Raw genomic sequence first — 15,000 nt, 5'->3', positions numbered from 1 at the left:
TTATTTTGTTTAGTTGTCTGTTCTTAATCATGATCTCTATTTGAAACACAAAAAATGATCCAGAATCGTGCAGCTCTACTCTATATTTAGAGAAGCTCATTTCTGCCAGCTTTATGTCCTGTTCACGTCGAGATCGTGTGAACGTGTTCATGAATAACATAAAAGCATCGGTGAGGAATCGATTCTCTGAGGTCTCTCTGATCGTGTCCCTGTGCTGTTGTGTCCGCAGTACAAGCAGTGGTGTTTGGCCATGGATCAGGGGAAGATCCCGTCGGAAATCAAAGCCCTTTTAACCGGAGACGAGCAGAAAGCGCCTCAGAGCTCCAGCAACAAGATCCCCAAGAACGGCAAGTACGGATCCATCGCGAACAAGACGTCTTAGAAGGGAAGATCCGTGTGGATCCTGTTTGTTCATTCACACAGTGTTTATGAGACGCTTCTTAATAATCGGACGTCTCGGAGTCTTAAATAAGCTTCATTCCCGAGTACAAATTCACAATGACATCACCTTCAGTTCATGTGCATCTATATGGTTCAGGTTTTGTCTGGAATGTTCTGTGTGATTTGTAAACATTTCCTCTTCCTTTATATATTTATTTTGGAGCCTTTTTGATGATGAATGTGATGATGTGTGATATAATCTGTTTAATCCATTACGACGTTAGATATTAGACATTATAAAACGGACTGTTGCCAAAATCTTTTTGCACTTTACAACCATTTGAATGATTTCAACGCGTAGCACTTACTTCCCCTCTCCTCTTGTACAAATAGACTTGTTTAGTTTGTTGTTGATCTTATATTTATATCACTAACTGAACCTTAAAGCACTTTCCTTAAAAGCTCTAATTTTTGTACTTTTAAGTTTCGTCTTTTTCCTCGATTTGGTCGGTTTGCCACAAACGAATAAACGAATAAATTCCAACACGGATGAGTTATGATCCCAAAACAAACATGTGATGAATGTAAAACCGTTTCATCGGTGTTGATCTGCCCAAACAAACCCGCGTCCAGATCGTTTTTATTAGTGTAAATTCTCCCGAGTCATAATCTATAATGTTAGAGCTGAAATGTATATTTTTATATGACGTGTTTGAAATGTAGGTTGTAATTTGTTGCAGGATTATAAGCATGTCTTATTAAACCATGTAGCTTTGCTTTGTGATCTTGAATACCTGTACAATATAAACCTGAATCTGAATCTTCGTCTCTTGCCTCATTATTAGAGCTCTTCGAGTTCATCAGATCTGATGTGTTTCAGACACTGCAGTGTTTTCATTGTCCACTGAAATCTCAGTAATGAAACAAGTGAATTCTGAGTGAGTCATTGAATCATTCATTCAACAGATTCATTCAAAAAACACTGATCATGATTTGTGTGTCATTAAATCCCTTTTCTTTCAGAGTCGTCAGAATCGTTCCTGTCCTTGTGTGACAATATCAAATAATTATTTATTTAATCAAGTAATTTATTTTAAATATTTCTTTTAATTGATTCATTTTAATGTAATGTATTCATTTATTTAAAAAATGTGTTTATTTTTATTAGAGTTAGGGCTAGTGTATATATATATATATATATTTTTTTTTAACTTTAGTATTTTTTTTTTTCATTTGAATTACTTATCTATTTTAATCAAATGTTTTTATTTATATAGTTTTTTTTATTTAAATCAAATTTTATTTATTTTAATTTTTTTGTTCAATCGTATTAAATTTTATATCTGTATTTTAATCAAATTATTTTTAAATGAAATAATTATTTTAATAAATTTATTTTCTAATGTATTTTTCACTGTTTATTCTTTTTTTTTTTAACAGGGTTAGGGATAGTATAATTAATTTTGTAATTTTAGTGTTCATTCATTTTTATTTGAATCAAATTTATTTATTTATTTAGTGTAATCTAACATTTTTACACTGTTCTCAGAGCCCCAAACACTCCTGTGACCCTCGATTAAAAGCTCCTGTTTCTGAATGGTTCGTGGGAATAAACTGTTTTGATTCGTTTGCAGAGCGTCAGTAAACACATCCTCAGTCATCAGCTAAGGAACACACAGACAGAGGGTTTCGTTTGAATCGTACAGAACGTTTAATTGTAAAATCACAGGGACACGTCTGTCCTGCATCATGAAACGACACACAAAACTATGAGACAAAGATTATCTGTAACTACAGGCACAAAAAACACAAACGCATCTTCCGAAGATTAACACGAATCCCGTAGGATCACAGACTGACCAGAAACACAAACAGAAGAACACGTGACCGTCAAACGCTGCCTTTCATTGGTCAGTCAGCGGTTTGTAGAACTCACAGTTAGCACCACGTTTTTGCATTTCAACAGATTTAGTTTTAATTAAGGTGCGTTCACATTTACTGCTGATTTCCCAGACGAAATCCAGATATTCCAACGGGAATAGTTTCGCTAATGTTTTAATCGAATCCGCTGTGCTGACCGACAGAAAGCGGCTTGTTTTGACTTTCGACGAGACGTACCATTTTTCGCCTGAAATATCGCTGTGATCGCACCTCCAGTGATCGTGGTGCCGTTAAAGCAACAGTTCACTCCAAATGTGTTTTTGTTTTACTCACTCGCACCCCAGCTGACAGGAAACATTCTCAGAACGTTCTGACAAGGTTCTCTCAACGTTACGAGCAACGTTAATCTAACATTCGTTTAAAGTTATCTGGTCTTTAATAGTGTTCTCAAAAAGTAACATTTTTATCTGAAACATTTTAGTTGAACGTTTCCAAAATGTCTGAAGAATAATAAAATGGAATGTTTCCTTAACGTTCGCATAACGTTTTTTTAAAACGTATGATTTTTAGACGTTCTTAGGATATAGTTTTGTTAGTTAGGATGTCGTTCGACAGGCTTTTTGAGAAACAGCACTGGGTTTATGACGACGTTCATTTCTGAGTGAACCGTTGCTTTACGTCAACCGCGAGCCTTTATACAAAAGTGTTGGGTGGGTTAGCGCTAATAGGCCATGCTAACTTCTTCTCCTTTGCTTCTCGGTCAAAAGTGTCGTAAACCGAGTCTTTGATGAGGGTCTTTGCCGGCACGGGCAGATCGACCACGCCCACGTAGTTCTTTTTCGCAATCCGCGAGCTGGCGGTGATGGTGTAGGCGTTACTGCGGTAACACTTCATGGACGACATGCAGAACGTCTCTCTCATGCCGCGCCTGAAGTTGGCGTTGTACACGGAGTAGAGCGTGGGTTTGGACGCCGTGGAGCTGAAGGAGATCCAAGCCACGGCGATGAAGAACAGCGCCCCCTGTCTGCCGGAGCCCGACGCCTCCTTCGGGTGCCACAGCTGTGCTACGTAAAACGGCGTCCAGGTGAGCAGAAACATGCCGTTGAGCATCAGGAACATCTTTATGGTTTTGACTTTAGTCCTGGGGACGATGTTCATGGTCCTGCGCACCGTTCGCCCGTCGGCGCCGATCCTCCAGATGTACCGCACCACCCGCTGGTAGAAGGACACGATGAGCAGCGCCGGCACCAAAAACCCGAAGAGCAAGTGCGCGACCGCGTACGCCAACCCGTCCCAGCTGTCCGCCAGGAAGAAGTCGCAGTGGTTTCGAGACGTGGAGGATCCGTAGAAGAACAAGCACGGCGACACGAAGGCCGCGTCGAAGAGCCAGGACGCCAAAATCATCCGCTTGGCCTTCTCGCGGGACACTTTAAAGCTCAGCGGGTACACGATGGTGTAGAACCGGTCCACGCAGATGGACAGAAGCACGTAGACCTGGACGCCGGGGCACAGATGCTGCAGGTAGCGCACGGCCTTACACGCGGCCGCGGTCAGAGGCCAGTGACCCGCCGACACCTGCAGCAGAACCAGCGGCGCGCAGGCCAGACTCAGCAGCAGGTCCGCGCACGCCATGGACACCACAAAGTAGTTGGTCGTCGACTGAGTTCTGCGGCTCCGATGGATCACCAGACACACCAGCGAGTTTCCCAGAACCGATATGACCCAGAACACCCCGAAGACGAGCCCGAGGAGCGTGACCTCCGCCGGGGTCAGGTCGTACGAGGTCAGCGAGCCGTTGCTCTGGAGGGAGGCGGCGGACGAGGAGGCGTCCAGACGACAGATGAGCGGCGCTGGCGATCCGGACGGCGGCGTGAAGGAATCGTTCCTGTCGGAGTAGTTGAAGAGGACGGCGGAGTGGAACGAAGGCTTTACGCCCTCCATGGACAGGAAGTACACCATCTGCCTCTCTGCGTCGGATCAAAGCTGAAAGACACGACAGGTACAGTTACATCACCTCATCTCATAATGAACTCTGTTTCACTGCAGCTTTACTGGAAATAAGAGCTGTGTGATAATATAGTTTATATTTCGCAATAATTTAAAGGTGCTCTAAGCGATGTCACGCGTTTTTAGGTCAAAACATTTTTTGTCACATACAGCAAACATCTCTAGCTGCCTGTCCCCTGAACACACTGTAAAAAAACACGGTCTCTGTAGTCGCCACAAGCTCCGAAAATGGCAACAAAAACAAACTGGTGCAGCCTGGACCACGAATCATAATAAACACGCTCCAGCCAATAACCGACAAGAATGATTTTAAATGCGCGTTCACGGCGGAGGGGAGGGTCTAGCTAGCCTCTGTTTTGTTTGACAACACTTTGAACGTCAACAGGAAGTACTCCACACAGGATCACTTAGAGCACCTTTAAACAATCAGGCAGCTGAGAGTTGCTATATAATATTTTTCGCTTTGCACGAGTGAACTGTGTGTCTGCAGGAAAGGCTGGATATAATATACATCCGAATGAATACAGAGAGCTGAGTGATCATGTGAGGTTAAAGGTTGAGCACATGAACATCTTCTGATCTCTAAAAACATACATTCAAATCAACTGATTGAGTTGATCAGCTCGTTAGCAGAGACTCGTCATCAGCTGAACCGAGTGTGTCCGATTACAGAGACGGAAGCGTGGACGACTTCATGACACTCTTATGGTGTTTATAGGAAAAGAGCAGATGGCATGAAGGTGAGTGAAGATTATTCATTCTCTCTCAGTTCTAGAGAGATTAAACACTAAACGGCTCAAATCTGTGATGGAGCAAAAATTGTCTGTAGAAACATAAACATTTCATAGAGGTGACAGATTTAATGTTTATCAGTGAATTAAAGCGTTGTGTGCGAGATGTAAATCATCCAGAGAGTTTATATTCTATTAAAGCCATCAGAGACTCTGAGATGTTCCTCCAGAGACGCTCATTAGGAGTGTTGTGCTGATCTCAGTGTAAAGTTTACTCTGGTGACGCTGTAATTCATCAACAACATCCTCACATCAGCACCCCAGATACAACATTCTTTAAATAACATTTATACAACCTTCTTATAACATTATTAAGAACTGATAGGCGTTCTCATGATGCTGAACAACATTTAGTTTTTTTTTTTTACCTGATGAATGTTCTCATAACGTTGAGAGAAAACGTTCTGAGAACATTTTTGGAATATCGTTATGTTATTTATGATATTTTAATGTCAACCTACTTGGGATATATTTACAAATAAACATTCAATTAATGTTATATTTGCGAGTAAAATCTGGTTAGGAGAATGTTAAATCGTAAACTGTTAAATAACGTTCTGATCGCGACAAAAATGGGTCATTTTAACCTTTTAAAAACATTGCAAATCACTCTTCACACAATGTTTTTAGAACATAAAGTTGCCTCAGATTAACTCAGAACGTTCTGGTAAGGTTCTCTCAACGTTACGAACAAACGTTCTTCCATTAACATTAATGGAACGTTCGTTCAAAGTTATCTGGTCTTTAATAATGTTCTCAGAACGTTCCAACAAAAACGTTATTTACACATCTCCTTTCTGAACTGTTTCAGTTGAACGTTTGTTTCTACTTGTTTCAGAACGTTCAGAGAACATTCAAAAGTAACATTCTCACAATGTTTGAAGAATGACACAATGGAATGTTCCCTTCACGTTCACATAACCAAGAAAAAAAAAAACATAAAACATTTTTTAAAAACTGTACTTTTTGAGCAATAAGAAATAACGTTTTCATAACTTAAGAACGTTTTTAGAACATGTAATGTTATTTGTTAAAACAAACTATTGAAACCCAAAGATTCATGATGAATTCATCATCATCATCATCATCACTGAAGGCCTGTCGTGATTCATATCAGCACAAACGCTCATATTTCTGACTGTATGTTCTGAAATCTGCTCCTGATCGTGTTTATGGAGATGTGAGCGTCAGTAACGCGGTAATGATGTTCTGCTGAGCGTCGTGTTGTTTTCGTCAGACATGTTTCAGATCAGAAACGCACCTCAGAGTCTGAAGCTGGTTCTTCTTCTTCTTCTCCTCGGATCGTTTATTCCCTCCATCATGAATCCGCGTCGTTTCTCCTCATCAACGCGTTTCTTTACGTTTCCTCAGACTGACAAATCAACCACAGCATCCACGCGCATCTCCAGAGACGAGCAGATACACGTACGAGCGCGCGCGCGCGCACTCTCATCATCAGACCCGCGGACGCGCGCGCACTCAGATCAGATCCTTGTATGTAAATCCGTGACGCGGCGGTTAGATTGTGCTCATGAATTATTCATATGAGCCACGAATTGTTTGTTTTATTGTCCCGGTGGGGCTCATATAAAACACTGATTTGTTGTTTTGTTTTCGTACTGAGCCATTCATGATATTCACTTATACATCAAATATTTATTAACCTTCTCTGCATTACGTTTTCATGAATACATTATTTATGAATACTGTGAGGACATTAGGATGGATGCAGCTGTTTATTATCCGCTGACGTCAGTGATGCGGTGTGTCACGTGACCTGCAGGGTTTGTTCTTCAGTAAGTGTCATTATAGGAGTGGATGAAACGAATCTGTCCAGCGTTTGTCACATTGGTGCTGTTGTCTGAGGGTGTTGCCATGGCAACACAGCTGCTGAGCAGAGGCTGTTCCTTTGTGTCTGTTGTCATGGCGACTAATAGCTGTATCCTCAGTGTGTGTGTGTGTGTGTGTGTGTGTGTGTGTGTGTGGAGGAAGATCATTTCTAATTTCAGTTACAGACACACATTCAGTTTTGAGCCGCTCACGTTCCCTTGTGCTGACCTTTGACCCCAGCGCTCAGAGAGGTTTCAGTCATGAACACACAAATGAACCTCATGAACGAGCTGTCAATCACTCCTGTATGAATCACATGATGTTTCATTTTCATTTCATTCTGTCAAGTAAACGTTTAAAGATGAGAAACACATGAGGGTTTTATCAGAACTGATGTTCATTTAATGTCTATAAATAGTTTTCATTTACACAGTGAAACATTACAGTCATTTATTAACTTTTCGCCCAGCTGACAGAACGTTCTCTCAACGTTAACAAACGTTCTTCCAGTAACATTAATAGAACGTTCGTTCAGAGTTATCTGGTCTTTAATAATGTTCTCAGAACGTTTGCACAAAAACGTTATTCATTCTTTAAATGTTTCAGCTTGTTTCAGAACGTTCAGAAATAACGTTCCCATAATGTTTATAGAATGATACAATGGACTGGAAACGTTAGCAGAACGTTCTTATAACGTATCTGTGAGCTGGGCTGCAGGAACACAAGAGCGTTTAATCAGATGTTTATGGATCAAACTGATGAGATATAGTTCATCTTCATGACAAACTCACTTATTTGGACTGAATAGCAACTCTAGTTTGATGTTCACATTCAGAGAATCAACGCAAGATTAAAATAATGGCATAAAGAAGAGTTTCGGCCACGTCTGACGTGTGTATTTACAATCTATTCATATGTACAACTGACAGAGTTCAGATCCGTCACATGCGATCCACGGTCCTGATGCCGCCGTCCACCGTCAGCGTGCCGAACCTGAAACACAAAACCACAAACCTGAATAACGGAGAGGATTATGACGGTGAATCGGTCCTGTAAGAAGCGCTGAAGCTTCACCTCTCCAGGAACAGGTTGTTCTCCGCCAGCTCCTTCACCACTCCCTCCATCTCCTCCTTCAGCTTCTTCATCCTGGAGTGAATATAACCGTGAATTAAATCTCACTCGATGCGTCAGTAATGAACATCCATCCACAGAAGACAATCTTAGATTATACAAGCACAGATGAAGGATTGAGAATAACGTTCCTCGCACAAATCTAGCGTATGAAACACAGTCAAACACTGCAAACGTGATGTTCTTCCTCAGAGTTTCTGTCTTGTTTTCCAGCACAAACATCTAAACATTCTTAAATCAAGATACATTTACTGGAGAAGAGAAATGACTGAAGATATTAAGAAAAAAAAGTGTTTAAAACAAGAACAAATATCTCTTTTTTTAATAATATTTTAATCTCACTAAAAGTCTCAAAAGTTTATTTTTTTGACGCCACTGGCAAATGTTCTGGTTTTAAGCACAAACTTTTTCTAGGAACATTTTTCTAACGTTCCCATTAAGTTATAAAAACGTTATTTCTTGGTTTCCTATTTTTTAAAAACATTTTTTCTTGGTTATGTGAAGGTTAAGGAAACATTCCAGTTGTATCATTCTTAAAACATTATGTGAACGTTACTTTTGAATGTTCTCCAAACGTTCTGAAATATTTAAAAACGTCCAACTGAAACGTTTCAGAAAAATAATGTTCCATGAATGATGTTTTTGTGCAGTTTCAGAACATTATTAAAGACCAGATAACTTTACTGGAGGAACGTTTGTTCAGAACGTTGAGACAACCTTGAGAGAACGTTTCCAAAGTCATTTTGCTTCTCCAGTAAATGTATCCTGACTTCTGAATGTTTAGATATTTGAGCAGACGTTTGCAGTGTCAGGATGTTTTTAAGCTGAAACGATCCGGTTCACATGATCCGACAGGGCGGCGGTGACCGTTGGCGACAGGATGTTGGTGTGTCCAACGATGTGACAAAGTTCAGATATGTGTAACTTTATGCAAATGAAGAGTGACTTTTGGGAGCGACAGCCAATAGGAGTGATCAGTCAGTGGAGGAGGAGCTAGTTTAGTGACATCATCGCCAGACACTGGTGACGTGTGAACGCAGCGTAATGTGAAGTGACGTCACGCTCACCCCAGCGTCATCTCCACCAGTGTGCTCGGACTGAGATACGCCTGCGGTTTGATTCCACCGGCCGTCATGGGCATCATCTTCTGAGGGAGCTGCTCCATCAGCTGCACACACACACACACACACACACACACACACACACACACACGTTAGCGTCTTTGTGTCATTACAGCACAGCTAAACAGAGAGCACTTCCTGTTTACTCACTTTATACACACGCTGCATGAGCAGGGTCACTTCCTGTTCCATGCTGCCGAACTGACCGGTCAGAGACAGGAGGTGCTTCCGCACGTGATGGAACTTCCTGCAACGAGACGTTCGTTCATCAGTGAACTGCAGCTGAGCTCCAGTCAGTTTCCATGGCAACAGAGCAGAAGAGCCAATGAGATCACTGCGCTCACACTCGTGTGTCATGTGACAGTGATATTTTTTTTAACCATAGGCCTGTTTACAACAAGGACAATAACTATAACGATTTAATAATTGATGTACACTGCAAAAAAAAAAAGAGTTTGTCTTATTTTCAGCACAAACATCTAAACATTCTTAAATCAAGATACATTTACTGGAGAAGAGAAATGACTGAAGATATTAAGAATTATTTTCTAAAAATATATCAAAATTAAGTCAGTTTGTGCTTAAAATATCTGCCAATGCAATGAAATCAAGATAATAATACTAAGAAAATTTTTTTTGCAGTGTAAACAGAATAGTGAAGTCAATAAAAACACTGACAGCCAATCAGAATCCATCCTGCTTTAAAGATCTCGAGCATTTAAAGAGACAGACGACAAAACTGCAGAACGATATCGTGCGCTGGCGTGGACTCCAATACAGCGATCGTTCTTTGTGTGAACGAGCCTTTACACGTGAACTCAAGCAGCTCTGTGCTTTTAGAAAACCTCAGCAAGAGCAACATGATAAAGACGTTTAATAACAGCATTAATCAGAATATAATCAGGTGGTGCACAGCTGTTCTCGAGCGAGGGCACGGAGGACTCTTACTTCATCCATTCCTCGCTCTTGGAGATGAAGAGGCGATATTTCATGGCACACTCGTCTGTGAAGAGCGCCCGCGCTTTGGTGGCGTGAAGAACGAGCTTTTGCCTGCAGAAGACAGAGAGACTCGTGTCATGTGACGCGTGACAGACGATCAGTTCGACTGCAGCAGAACACACACCACACTCACTTGTCAAACTTGTGGATCTGTTCTTCATTATACGGCAAACCTGAGGAGACGAGACACGAATCAAACACACGGATGATGTGAAAATCAAACGAGCGCTCACGAGGGACTCGGACTCACGTCTCTCGGCCTTGTCCTTCTTGAACTGCTGGTAGATGGCGCTGATGGCGTCCAGCAGAACTTTGATCTTCTCCACACTGGACGAGAAACACAACAACAGTCAGACTGACATGCTTTCATGCTTGATTCACTTACAAAGATCAGTTTATAACGGTAAATTATGCATAATCACATGCAACTAACCCTGTAATCTAAGTGCATGTTCATTAATATTACTCAGTGCTTAGATGAATAATTACACTGTCACCCAAATATCTAACCATTCTTATTGCCAACATGTTCAGAAAAATAATCTTGCTTTCCCTTTGAATTGAGATTATTTCTCTGACTCCACTGGCAGATATTCGCTCTTGTTTTAAACACAAACTCACTTTCAATGTTTAGAAAACAAGACAGAAACACTGAGGAAGAACGTCATGTTTGCAGTGTTACAAACATCTTTTTTTGTTCTCCGGCGTAAAGAGTGCTGAAGGAGAATCACTCACTTCCTGTCTTCCGGATGCGTTCCCACTTGCTGCGTCCACGTGTCGGTCAGACTTCCTCCCGGCAGGAACATGGTGCTGATGTCCTGCAGCGTCTGCTCCATTGAGGCCAGAGAGCTGGACAGCTGCACAGAGAGAGCAGACGTGATGAGAGCGCTGACATGAAGCAGCTTCAAACCTTCACAGGACGTGGAGAATCATCAGCATCTCACCCGCATCACCTTCTTCCTCGTGTCCCGGATTTCATCGTATTCGGCCGACAACATGTTGCCCTGCATCAGAACCTCACACCTGTAACACACACACACAGGAGATGATGAAGACACGAGATCTCGCTCAAAGCTCCGCCCGAACTCACGCGCGTCACTCACAGCTGCTCGGTTCTCTCCAGCGACTGGCTGCAGTAGTTACACGCGTGAATCACCTCCGCTTTCTTGTGCATCGTCTCGCCGTACTCGTCTTTGATCAGCTCGCTGCAACAACAATTCAATAACCGCGTAAACTTCATCGGTTGTGAAACAAATTCGATTTCGGCTGTAAAGCAGCTCAACACAAGACAATCGTGTCATTACTCAGCTCAATTTATCAGAGCGAGTCGCTTCGTTTCTTTAGATTCATGAACTCACTTCAGGCCTCGGACGGCTTTCCTCACCAGCTCCTGGTACAAAAGCAAAGAATCGGAGGTCTTCCACAGATATCCCACGTCACCTGCGAACGTCTGAGCAGAAACACGGCTGACATCTTTACTAACATGCTGAAAGCAATCAAAACATCTTTACAATCAACTCAAGCTAAACTCGGCTTAAGAAGATCTACGGCTCTGAATCATTGTGTCATTAAATAACCTGCAGCTGCCTCCTCAGATCTGATCCATGACTCACTAAACGTGTGTACGGACTTTACAGTTCCTGTAGTTTCTTACCTTGGCATAGCTGGCATCCAAATCCAGGTCGTAGCGCGGCTGTACTTTAGGTGGGCTGGCTGCAAACACATGTGATCATTATCAGTGTGTGGGTGATGAAATACAATTAATTAGATTCATGTTTGATGTTACAAGTAAAGTAATATTACAAGTGAAATGCATTATGTAATCAGATCGTTTTTTTATGTAACGTGTAAAATAACGCATTACTTCATATATTTATTTGAGTTACTTTTTTTGAAAAGTAATGCATGTTACTTACAATATTAAAATATAAATGAATTAACTTAAACATGTTTTAAACTACTAAATTAAAATTCTAGTCTCTATAACGTAGTCAGGAATGCATGCACGGGAACAGACAAAAAACACAAAACTGACAAAACGCGATACTTTCAACTTCCAATAAATGAGTTGTACAACAATATAATGTTCAGAGATCTTTTGTATGGCAGACAGTGTGTGTGTGTGTGTGTGTGTGTGTGTGTGTGTGTGTGTGTGTGTGTGTGTGTGTGTGAGAGTGTGTGTGTGTGTGCGTGTGTGTGTGTGTGTGTGTGAGAGTGTGTGAGAGTGTGTGAGAGTGTGTGTGTGTGTGTGTGTGTGTGTGTGTGTGTGTGTACGAGACGAGACTCACGGTCTTCAAACAGCAGGCCGACGGTGTTGACGGGGTCTCTGCTGAGCAGCATGATGGGGTTTTCTCTGGAGGTCTTGGGGAAGGTCTGAGCCTGACGGTTGGGTTCGAGGATGAGACGTCTGCCCTCGTAGAGGAAGTCCTGATGGGACGGCGTTATGTTGGTCCGTCTGAAGAGCAGCTCCTGAAAGAGATTCGCCCTGAGCGAAGAGAAAACATCAAGCTGTTCAAATCACAGTCTGTAAAAAGGATTCATCTCGATCAAGTGTGTGTGTGTGTGTGTGTGTGTGTGTGCGCTCACGTGTTGTATGTGTGAATGTAGATGTGGTGGAGCGTCGCCTGCTGCAGACTGAAGACGTAGACCACGATGCGGTGCAAGATATCGCTGGTCTCAGCGAAGAACTGGTCGAAGCCCCAACATTTCTCCTGGTCAGCCTCCAGGATGTTGGCCAGCACTGGAGTGAGGAGACTCTGAAGACCCCTGAAACACACACACACGCCGTCAGACACGCTTCTCCACACCGACCGGACCGTCTGAGACTCTGACGTACTTTGAGAGGCTGCAGGAGATCGGCATCTCTGAGCTCCACTCGATCTTTCCGTTCTCAAACTTCTGATGGCCTGAGATCGCGCCCGACGGCTTCTCTGTGATGATCTTATACCTGCCGAGAATACAAACGATCAGGTGACTAACAGATGAAGGTCGGACGGATGAAGCCGAGGCGTGTTTGACGGCACCTACATGACTTCTTTGTTCCTGCGCGGCCCTTCGAAGGGTCTGAACGGCAGGCTGCCGGTGGCGGCGTGATAAAACGTGACTCCGATGCTCCACAGATCCACCGTGGCTCCGTATTTCTTCTGGTGGTCTTTCCTCAGCACCGCTCGCTCATACATGTCAGGATGCTGCAAACGCAGAGATCAACAGAAATATAAAATTATTTTATTTATAATATTTATGATGTTTATACAGCACATTTTCCCATCATCCTCAGCTCACCAGATATTCCTCAGTGCCGTAGAGGGACACGAACTGCTCGTCGTCTTCCAGCTCACGCGCGGCTCCGAAGTCGGTCAGCTTATAGACGGATCGTCCGTCTTCTCCGATCACACGCATGATGTTCCCAGGCTTGATGTCCCGATGGACGATCCCGTACTCTCTCAGATGATTCATTCCTGCCACTTTATGTAGGAACACAGAATCTATTTGGTTAGACTCTTTCGAATCTTTAGTTCTGAACTCAAATGAACTTAAGTATGTGAAGTTATACTTGGATATGAATATGCTCGTTACTTTACTCGTTGCATCAGAAAGTCATCTGATTACGTAATGCATGTTACTCTAACATGTTCCTTTACTTGTGAATCTAGAACTGACCAACATCCTGCAGAACGATGAGGAACTCGTCCTCCGGGAGGCCGTAAGCGTTGGTCGGCTCCTCCAGCACCGTGTACAGGCTGCCGCAGGGACAGTACTCCATCACCAACACCTTGTGACGCGTGTTCGACTGACACAAACATCAACAATCAACTCAACATGTTTCTGACTGACGGTGATGTTCAGAGCGAACAGGTATTACAGGTTACACGCAAGAGGAAGTGAAACAGGGATGAGAATCGGAACATAATCGACCTGCTCACAAACTAAACTCATGTTATTCTTACATCAGCTGAAAGTTAAAGTTAAATAAGTTGCACGTGACATCACGGCCTCACCTCCTCCTCTACGGCGAAGAGCTTGACGATGTTTTTGTGGTTCAGTTTTTTCAGCACCTCAAACTCCCTCATCTGGACGTCCAGCGGCCGCAGGAAGCTCAGGTTATTGAACACTTTGACAGCGTAGAGATCACCTGTTTTCTACAGAGAGATTTGAAATCATGTTAGAAAGTCTACAGTTATTATTATTAAAGTCCAGGTAACTCTAAAAACCTTCTGATTAAACACAGAGGACTCAGTGTGTCAGGTGATCATAAATACCTTGTGTCTACCGCGGTACACATTGGCTGTGGCTCCTTGACCCAGCAGGTCGGACATCATCCACAGGTAGTTCGCCGTACTCTGCATGATGACTCTATAGATTCACCTGAAAACACATTAAATAGAAATAAATATTCATGAGGATCAATTATAAGTCTGAAAACAGCATCAACACTAACAATCTATGATAATTCATGTTTGGTCAGTGTAAACCTCACCATATGACAATGATAATAATTCAGTACTATAGTATTTTTTCAGGTATTACCGAGCTAGGGAACGTTGTGGCAAGGTTCTCTCAACGTTATGAACAAACGTTCTTCCAGTAACATTAATAGAACGTATCTGATGTTTCTCAAAACGTTAGCACAAAAACATTATACATCGTTTAGCTGGACGTTCGTTGAACGTTTTTTAAATGTTACTTGTTTCAGAACGTTCAGAGAACATTCAAAAGTAACATTTGTATAATGTTTGAAGAATGATACAATGGAATGTTCCCTTAACGTTCACATAACCGGGAAAAACATATTTAAAACCTTTTAAAAAACTGGACGTTCATAGAACAATTCAATAATAACGTTTTCATAACGTTAGCAA

The 15,000-nt window shown here is 42.2% G+C and overlaps 3 protein-coding genes across 6 annotated transcripts in view; 1 reads left to right on the top strand and 2 right to left on the bottom strand.

Moving 5' to 3' along the window:
- crebl2 (cAMP responsive element binding protein-like 2) overlaps positions 1 to 1,201 on the top strand; it is a 24,404-nt gene extending 23,203 nt beyond the window's left edge. For both annotated transcript variants that reach the window (XM_048155979.1, XM_048155980.1), the window contains exon 3: positions 230 to 1,201. In XM_048155979.1, the coding sequence (XP_048011936.1) occupies positions 230 to 382 (153 nt within the window). In that variant the 3' untranslated portion in view covers positions 383 to 1,201. The remainder of the gene's footprint in view (positions 1 to 229) is intronic.
- Positions 1,202 to 2,068: 867 nt separating this feature from the next.
- Positions 2,069 to 6,554, bottom strand: gpr19 (G protein-coupled receptor 19). The gene is made up of 2 exons (XM_048155471.1): positions 6,322 to 6,554; positions 2,069 to 4,245 (listed from the first exon to the last, which is right to left on the bottom strand). Exon 2 carries the CDS (start codon positions 4,219 to 4,221, stop codon positions 2,956 to 2,958), a length of 1,266 nt encoding a protein of 421 aa, XP_048011428.1. The 5' UTR covers positions 4,222 to 4,245; positions 6,322 to 6,554; the 3' UTR covers positions 2,069 to 2,955.
- A 715-nt stretch (positions 6,555 to 7,269) lies between these two features.
- The window catches only part of tbk1 (TANK-binding kinase 1), an 8,491-nt gene continuing 760 nt past the window's right edge, over positions 7,270 to 15,000 (bottom strand). For 2 of the 3 annotated variants that reach the window (XM_048155468.1, XM_048155469.1), the window contains exons 2-21: positions 14,401 to 14,506; positions 14,140 to 14,280; positions 13,802 to 13,931; positions 13,424 to 13,605; positions 13,169 to 13,329; positions 12,978 to 13,088; positions 12,728 to 12,907; positions 12,430 to 12,626; positions 11,796 to 11,854; positions 11,500 to 11,627; positions 11,245 to 11,346; positions 11,086 to 11,164; positions 10,877 to 10,998; positions 10,392 to 10,468; positions 10,275 to 10,314; positions 10,091 to 10,192; positions 9,293 to 9,389; positions 9,089 to 9,189; positions 7,965 to 8,036; positions 7,270 to 7,883 (exon numbers count right to left, since the gene is read on the bottom strand). In XM_048155468.1, coding sequence (XP_048011425.1) covers positions 7,832 to 7,883; positions 7,965 to 8,036; positions 9,089 to 9,189; positions 9,293 to 9,389; positions 10,091 to 10,192; positions 10,275 to 10,314; positions 10,392 to 10,468; positions 10,877 to 10,998; positions 11,086 to 11,164; positions 11,245 to 11,346; positions 11,500 to 11,627; positions 11,796 to 11,854; positions 12,430 to 12,626; positions 12,728 to 12,907; positions 12,978 to 13,088; positions 13,169 to 13,329; positions 13,424 to 13,605; positions 13,802 to 13,931; positions 14,140 to 14,280; positions 14,401 to 14,487 — 2,220 coding nt within the window. In that variant the 5' untranslated portion in view covers positions 14,488 to 14,506 and the 3' untranslated portion in view covers positions 7,270 to 7,831. The remainder of the gene's footprint in view (positions 7,884 to 7,964; positions 8,037 to 9,088; positions 9,190 to 9,292; positions 9,390 to 10,090; positions 10,193 to 10,274; positions 10,315 to 10,391; positions 10,469 to 10,876; positions 10,999 to 11,085; positions 11,165 to 11,244; positions 11,347 to 11,499; positions 11,628 to 11,795; positions 11,855 to 12,429; positions 12,627 to 12,727; positions 12,908 to 12,977; positions 13,089 to 13,168; positions 13,330 to 13,423; positions 13,606 to 13,801; positions 13,932 to 14,139; positions 14,281 to 14,400; positions 14,507 to 15,000) is intronic. The other variant, XM_048155470.1, reaches the window with a different exon arrangement.

The sequence above is a fragment of the Megalobrama amblycephala genome, linkage group LG14 (assembly GCF_018812025.1).
Source record: "Megalobrama amblycephala isolate DHTTF-2021 linkage group LG14, ASM1881202v1, whole genome shotgun sequence".
Lineage (NCBI taxonomy): Eukaryota > Metazoa > Chordata > Actinopteri > Cypriniformes > Xenocyprididae > Megalobrama > Megalobrama amblycephala.
Note: the sequence above shows the minus strand (reverse complement) of the source record. Positions and strands in the feature narration are given on the sequence as shown.